The sequence below is a fragment of the Pristis pectinata genome, chromosome 1, assembly GCF_009764475.1.
Source record: "Pristis pectinata isolate sPriPec2 chromosome 1, sPriPec2.1.pri, whole genome shotgun sequence".
Taxonomy (NCBI): domain Eukaryota; kingdom Metazoa; phylum Chordata; class Chondrichthyes; order Rhinopristiformes; family Pristidae; genus Pristis; species Pristis pectinata.
The window spans coordinates 96093167-96101398 of NC_067405.1; the positions used below are offsets into that span (position 1 = coordinate 96093167).

The 8232-nt window shown below is 42.9% G+C and overlaps 1 protein-coding gene across 1 annotated transcript; it reads right to left on the reverse strand.

The window, feature by feature from the left end:
• Positions 1–2592: 2592 nt before the first annotated feature.
• LOC127577873 (glutathione peroxidase 2-like) lies at positions 2593–6981 on the reverse strand. Its single transcript, XM_052029511.1, has 2 exons — positions 6586–6981; positions 2593–3818 (listed from the first exon to the last, which is right to left on the reverse strand). Exons 1-2 carry the CDS (start codon positions 6805–6807, stop codon positions 3468–3470), a joined length of 573 nt encoding a protein of 190 aa, XP_051885471.1. The 5' UTR covers positions 6808–6981; the 3' UTR covers positions 2593–3467.
• Positions 6982–8232: the final 1251 nt, after the last annotated feature.

Here is an 8232-nt window from a genome sequence, read left to right on the forward strand (position 1 = left end):
TTCAAGGGATATGGGCTAAACGTGGGCAAATAGAATTAGCTCAAGTTGGCAACCTGTTCGGCATGAACAAGTTGGGCCAAAAGGCTTGTTTCCATACTGTCTAAATCTACGACAAGGTCCCTCAATAGTAGGCTCATTCAGAAGATTAAGATGCAAGGGATCCATGGTGGCTTGGCACTTGGATTCAGAATTTGATTGCCCATAGAAGACAGAGGGTCGTGGTTGATGGGTCTTATTCTGGCTGGAAGTCTGTGAATTGTGGTGTTCCACAGGGATCCATACTGGGATCTTTGCTGTTTGTGGCTTAATAGACTTGGATGAAAATTTGGATAGGTGGATTAGTAAGTTTGCAGATGACGCAGATGACACAAACATTGGTGGCGTTGTGGATAGTGTAAAAGATTGCCAAAGGATAGAGTGGAATATAGATCAGTTGCAGATATGGATGGAGAAATGGCAGATGTTGTTTAATCTGGCCAAGTGTGAGGTGTCGCACTTTGGGAGATCAAATGTAGAGGGAATGTACGCAGTTAATGGCGGGATCCTTAACAGCATTGAGGTTCAGAGGGATCTTGGGGTCCAAGTTCATAGCTCCCTGAAAGTGGCTGCATAAGTAGATAGGGCGATAAAGAAGGCGTTTGGCATGCTTGCCTTTATTAGTTGAGGCACAAAGTACAAGAGTCAGGAAGTTATGTCGCAGCTTTATGAAACTCTGGTTGAGCTGCATCTGCAGTATTGTATTCAATTCTGGTCACCCCTTTATAGGAATGATGTGGAGGCTTTGGAGAGGGTGCAGAAGGGGTTTATCATGGTCATCCCTTTATTCCATAGGACCCCTCCCCACCTCCTTCCCTTTATTCCATGGCCTACTGTCCTCTTATCAGGTTCCACCTTTCACCTCCCAGCTTCTAATATCATTCTATACCCACTCTCCTCCCCCCCTCACCTGAATCCACCTATCACCTGCCAGCTCTTAATACACCCCTTCGCCCCAACTCTTTATACTGGCTATCTCCCGTCCTTCTTTCTAGTCCCGATGAAGGGTCTAGACCTGAAACATTCACTTTCCATTTCCCTCCATAGATGCTGCCTGACGAGTTCCTCCAGTTCCTTTGTGTGTTGTTACCAGGCAGGGGGCATGTGCTATAAGGAGAGGATGGACAAACTACTTTTGTTTTCTCTGGAGCGGCAGAGGCTGAGGGGAAAACCGATATAAGTTTGTAAAATTGAAAGGCAGAGATAGTAGACAGCCGGTATCTTTTTTCCAGAGTCTATATGTCTAATAGTAGAGGGCATGCATTTAAAGTGAGAAATGAAGTTTAGAGGATATGTGTGGGGCAAGCTTTTTTACACACAGCGAGTGGTGGATGCCTGGAAGGCACTGCCAGGGGTGGTGGTGGAGTCAGATATGATAGGCTTTTAAGATGCTCTTCGATGGGCACATGAATATGTAGAGAATGGAAAGATATGGACCATGTCCAGGCAGAAGAGATTAATTTCATTAGGCATCAACAGCCAAAGGCCTGTTCCTGTGCTGTACTGTTCCATGCTCTTCCAGATTAGAATTTGACTGGACCTGGAAAGTTTCCGGATCCCAATCTGATTATCTGGAATTTTATAAAAAAATTCTGGGGATCTAGGCAACTCTCCTGCAGGAAATTAAAACTGCCAGAGCCACAGGTATGCACAGAGTTGAGGTCTGAGTAGTATCAAGTACAAAAGTTCCCATGCTGCAGCCCTGTTATTCTGCCATTTGAAGTAACATTTGAAGGGCAGGTAGTAAGGTGATGTGCTCCTTCCGCAGGGACTCCCATTGCATGGCCTCATGGTTCTGAATACCATGCTGAATGTTCCTTCTCCATTTTGATGGGACACAGGCCAGGAGGTCTTCCAGGAATCAGTTGTACTTCAAGGAGGCTTTGAGCCCATCCTGGAATCTTTTCCTCCATCTGCCTCATAATCTTCTCCCAGTGACAGAGCTCAGAATAGAGTGTCTGATGTGAGAATGACTTGGTCTGCTGAACATGACTAATTGAATCTAACTGGGGCCTCAGTGCTGGAGACGTTTGTCTGGGAGAGGACACTGCTTTGCATCCTTCCGTGAATCTTGTGGACACATTGGTGGTATTTCCCCCCCCAAGTGTCTTGAGCTTTCTGTTGTAGACAACTGCACCCTTCCAAAATCACCAGGTGCACCGAGCTCAAACAAGTTAAAATACCTTGGCTTCAATAAGCTATAGTGACACAGGCCAGGGACCAAGTATTATTCACTGTCACAATACTGATATTACTGTTCCACAAGCTGTTTATGAATTATGCATTTTCAACACCAATCCCAGTGGCAGCCCACATTGGGAAAATAGATTTGGATTAATAATCCAGCAGTCTGGGAAAATAAATCCCACTCCAATCATGGTTGTTGGGGAATTTAAACAAACCTAATAATGTGGAACTTAAAATAAAAATGATATAGTACCCACAGAACTACTAGAGATTAGTATAAACCAATGTGGTCACTAATTTCCTTCAGGGCTGTTTATTTGCCATCTCTATTGATAAAATCAAATTTACTGAAAAAACAGAGCACATGAATTTTGTTTTCAGACAGTTTATTTATTGCTCATTTTTGGTATACAATTCCAAGAAGTTAGAAACAGTAACAACCAGCAAATTCAGCAACTTTCTATGTTATCTGGTACCCTCCCGATTGGGTTTAGGAGAACACCTTCATTCTGTAAAGTTCTGAAGACCAGAAAAACTGTTTCAGATAACTTCTAAGAAAGTATGACTGTATAGAAACCATCCATGAATTAAGACAAAAACATCCAAAATTCCTTTTGGAGAACAGTTTGGAAATGCCACAGTAGTTGGCTAATTAGTGGTAGAGTATATTCATAGTTCTAAATTGTGTTACTTTAAAATTATTTTTGTACCAAATTTTTGTGACTGCGCATTAAGGAATGCACAAAAACAGTAAATCCCAGATTATATTACCTTTAGGACAGATAAACAGCCTTTGAAAGTTCCAGATGAAAGGGAGAGAAAGTATTACAAGAATGTAATGTTGCAAAAATATCCAATACCATAATCTGGTTATAAATAACCAACATGATACAAAGAATTATAGCATGCAGTACTAACAGAGTCATTAGCAAGTTTTTGTTTTGAGAAAGCATTTAAAAAGCGACACTGCAGGCTTAAGTCCAAGGCTGAAAGGAGTAGATGACAAAGTAAATAAATCAGTAATAAACAAGCCTGCAGCAGAAGGGAAGACAGAGAAGAATGCTGCTCTGGGACTGGATTTGGCTTGCAGGTATGAGTGCAGTTGCCAAGTTTTAAAAATGCATTAAAAAAGTAAATTTTGTTTCATTTAGGGCTTGCACAGGATCAGGTGAACTGAAAGATTATGCAGCTTTTTCATTAGTCGTAAAAGTGAAGATATCTGATAACTTGGGTTCTCTACAACTCTACTTGGTCACTTTCAGTAATCTTTGGATGTCAGATTCAATCTGGATGGTTTCAAACATTTTACTGTAGCGTTTGAAAGGTTCTCCTTCTGGTCCAATGAGGAACTTCTCAAAATTCCAGGCAATGTCTGATCGGCAGACGGGGCTCCAGGTTATGTATTTGGGATCTTTCATTAAGGATGTGGGATCGTCAGCAGGAACTGGCAGCTTCTCCTTCAGGAATGCAAAGACAGGATGTGTACCAGCACCATTAACTTCACACTTCTGGAACATGGTGAAGTTGGGCTCAAAGCCACCTCCAGGACGGACATACTTCAGACTGTTCAGTATCTCCCCATTCTGACCGTTTTCCTAAAGATGTTTGAAAAAGACATTGAAGGTGAAAGTTCACCATTAAAAGCAAAGTGGAAATTTGTGTCTTATTATTGAAAGAAAATACACAGAAGGCGTGTTTTACTTTCTCAGGTAACAAACATGTTTAAAAAAAAGCATCATTAATCTTTACCTCTTGTCCAAAAAGCAAACCAAAGGTTAAGTTTTCAGCACAAACAATGATACCACAATTGTAGATGATTTATTAATTTAGTTTGAAATATTTGTTTTACTACACAAGTAAACTACTGCTGGAGCACATGACATCTGCAGACATGTTACTCCCCATCTACAGATTGTAAGACAGTTTGACTGCATATAAGTTATATTGCACCTTCCAAACACATTTTATAAAGTTTTTTTTTCTGGAAACTTCAAATGATTAAGTTCAGCAAGAACTTAAAATTATAAAGGACTTTCAAGACTGGAAAACATGCCGGGTGCTTTATGGAGGAGGAGGAGGAGGATTAATCACCAGATCCAAGAAGTGAAACAGAGGCAATGGACCTTGATGCTTTTGCCAATAACTTCCTCTGCTGAAAATGCAATGATAATGGCATTTTACCTTAGAGATTTAATTAAAATAAAAAGGGGTGTATTTTTTTTTAAATATTGTTCAGAGAAAATGTCATGGGAATAAATTGCTTCCTGCACAAGACAAGTATTTTTTTGCAGTTGAAGGTCTTTTTCATTAAGTTTAAAGCAATAGGCTTGCGTAATAGACATAGGTCAGCAGTTGACATGGAAATTTTAAATTTTATTTACAGCGTGATAACAGGCCCTTCCGGCCCAACGAGTCCGCGCCGCCCATTTTAAACCCAAATTAACCTTCCCGTACATCTTTGCAATGTGGGAGGAAACCGGAGCACCCGGAGGAAACCCACGCAGACATGGGAGAACGTACAAACTCCTTACAGACAGCGAAGGGAATCGAACCCCGATCACTGGCGCTGTAATAGCGTCGCGCTAACCGCTACGCTACCGTGCTTTTATGAAGCTTTTATGAATAATTGATAAATGGAAAGTTCTGAAGTGTAAAATATCCTATTGAATATTCACCAATGTTTAATTAACTTTATCTCTGAAGTGTTCACATCACTTTAAAGATGTAAAGGGCAGGTTTCTGAGGATCCTTCTGCCAGGCACCAGATTAATCTTGGTGAGAGAATATTTTTGACTGCAAATCACACAAACCAACTGGGCGCCATACTGTCCATCCTCATTTTCTGACTTGAAAATTTCAACAGAACTTCACAATAACCTGAAAATGTGCTAGGATAGAATGGGTGGAGTTCAGAACAATTAATCTTAATAAAGCAAATTATTTTAAGCCATAATTTTTCTAACACCATTTTACTGTCAAATTAATCACACGACAGATGTGTGGAGAAGAACATGAGGAGCACAATAAACAATGATATCATAATTTCTGAATCACAAAACTTATATGAAAAAAGCCCGGAAAAACACTTAATTCCTGCTGAAAATAACAAAAATCCAACTCATTAGACAGCCTTCAGTAAAGGCCACGGGAGCTGTGCGACGGTCGGATGATCAAACAAGAATTCACAGGTAGCATTCAGCTGAACATGCACCGGACAAAGAAAATTACTTTCCAAATGTTAAAAGCCACCGGCAGTGGCGATCCAAAGAGACGTCTTTAATGTTCACCAATCATTACATGTCAGACTATTAGGGAGTAATACAATAAACTAGGAGGCTAATTGAATAAAAACAGGAATTACTGGGAAACCTGAGCAGGTCGTGCAGCATATGTAGAAAGAGAAAGCAGGCTAATTTAATGCTGGGTTTTAAACCATGTTAAGGGGAGAAAAGTTATGCCACATCTCCTCAAAGCCCAGTTCAGAGTGTAACGAGTCCACAGAGCACTGTTTGTTGAGCTGCTGCCTCACAGCTCCAGAGGCCAGGGTTCAAACCTGACCCCTGGTGCTGTCCGTGTGGAGCTTGCACGTTCCCCCTACGAGTTTGACCCCCGAGTGCTCTGGTTTCCACCCACACCTCGAAAGGCATGCAGGTGGGTGGGCGTATTGGCACTGTGAGTCGCAGCTAGTACGTAGATGGGTGGCGGAAACTGAGGGGAGAACAAGTTACTTTGTTTTTCTCAGTATAAGCGGGCGGTTGATGGTCGGCGCAGACCAAATGGCACTATGAGTCGCACCTTGAACGTAGATGGGTGGCGGAAACTGAGGGGAGAACAAGTTATTTTCTCAGTATAAGTGGGCGGTTGGTGGTCGGCGCAGACCAAATGGGCGCGTTCCCCGCAGTGTGTGAACTGCTCTGGTCGCAGCGCCGGCCTTCGAGGAAGAGCAAGCAAGAAGTTTTCAAAACATTAAGGGAAACTAACAGAAAAGTTTCCTAGTTTGGGTGCATGGAACTCGACGGCCCGCTCGGAAAATAAAAGTGTAGTTTGGGAACCCTTCCACTTGTAGAGGGCAGTAAAAATTTACAACTCCCTGAAGCAATTAACGTCGAACATTCCTCAATTTTGATTACTGAGAAGAGATTATGAAGCGAGTTTGGGGATAAAGGTTGACGCATTAGATCACACAGGAGCCTTAAACTCGGTGATGTGACAGACATGTGCTCGTTTAAAGTAGTCTCGAGTTGTTTCCACCACACCCGCCCGATGTTTTACACCACTGACCGAGGTCTTCACCTCGTCCCGTCGAGCTCGGGGACCAGAAGGAAAGCAAAACAGAAGTTGTGGCCAGTCAGCTCCGCTCACCTGGAAACCGAACTGGTTACAAGGGAAGCCCAGTACAACGAAGCGGTGCTGATAGCGAGACTGCAACTCGTTGAGCTGGAGAAAATCCCTCGTGGTCGTGCCTCAGAGAGAAGCGACGTTCTCGATCAACACCACCCTGCCTCTGTAGACGTTGAAGTCCACTTGGTCGCCGTTCAGGGTGACGGCGCTGAGATCGTAGAAGGACTTGACTGCCCGAGCCATGGTGTGCGCCGACTGAGAGGGAGTGAGGCGCTCACAACGATCTCAACTCCCAAGGTGTGGATTTCTGCCGTTGATCACAGCAACAAAGGATTCTGCAAACGCTGCAATGACTTTGCATAAAAAAAAGCCCAACGCTTATCCAGTTGAAGAGCAGGAAACAGGCACTGAACCCAGTGAACCCTTGGCAATTCTCCAACCCACAGAGGGCGGAGTGCAGACAACATCACTAATTTAGAAGCTGCTGTTGATTGCAGTTTGTGTTGGGGTGGGTAGGGCAGTTTTTCTTTGAGAAGAATTTTTAATAACCCCAATTTCCTTTGGGCAACAAAAAGTAATGGCGAGTATCAAATTACAGAGAGAGAGGTGAATGTGTCTTTTATTTAGAAAAGCACTAATTCTTCTGTAAAACTTCCAAGGAATCTAGTAGCAGTAACGATGGGGGAAAAAAACGCAAATTCCGGAAATACTCTGTAGATTAGGCAGCATCTGTAGACAGGGAAACGCTGAAGGATTCAGATGGACGACGTTTCACCAGAACTACATACAGTGAGAAATCGAACATGTTCTGAAGTTGCAGAGAAGTGGGAGGGTGATAAGGGCTTGTTGATTGCAGCTAATAGGGTGTAAATAGTGGTTAATGAATGAGGTAGAGGAGAGAGAAAGAATGTTCGCACGGTGAGATAGAAAGCTCTGCAGTTGCTGGAAATCTGAAATAAAAGAGAATGCTGGAAACACCAGAAAGGTTAGGCAGCATTTGTAGAGGGAGAAAGCACAGTCAATTTGACAAATTAATGAACTTTGACCAGAACTTGCCCATTCAGAGTTCCAACACTTTATTTCTTCCTTTGTCCCGATTCATCTCCTGATATTAACCTCTCCTCCAGACTGATCAGTTGTAAATAATAAATCTTCACCGCGCTCTCTCAGCCAGCATCACCATCTTTTGTCTCATCTATTCATGAGGGGAGTTGATAGGCATCTATGAGAGTGAAGAGGTTAGAGAGAAATTAAGTGTGAGTTGGAATGCTGAGAGCCGGCATAGAATCAATGAGCTGAATGGCTCATAAAGTCGTGTGGCATGGAAACGGGCCATGCTGACTATTCACCACCCATTTACACTGATCATATTTTGTTCTCCCCATGTTCTCATCAACTCCCCCAAGATTCTACCACTCACCTACACACTCAGGGCAGTTTACAGTGGCCAACTAACCTAGGTGTGGGAAGATAAACACAGTGATGCTGGAGGAACTCAGTAGGCCAGGCAGCATCCCTGGACAAAAGCAGGTGGTCAACGTTTTGGCTCAGGACCTTTTCTCCACGGATGCTGCCTGGCCTGCTGAGTTCCTCCAGCATCATCGTGTTTTTCATCTAGAATCCAGCATCTGCAGTCCTTTGTTTCACTAGGTGTGGGAAGAAACTGGA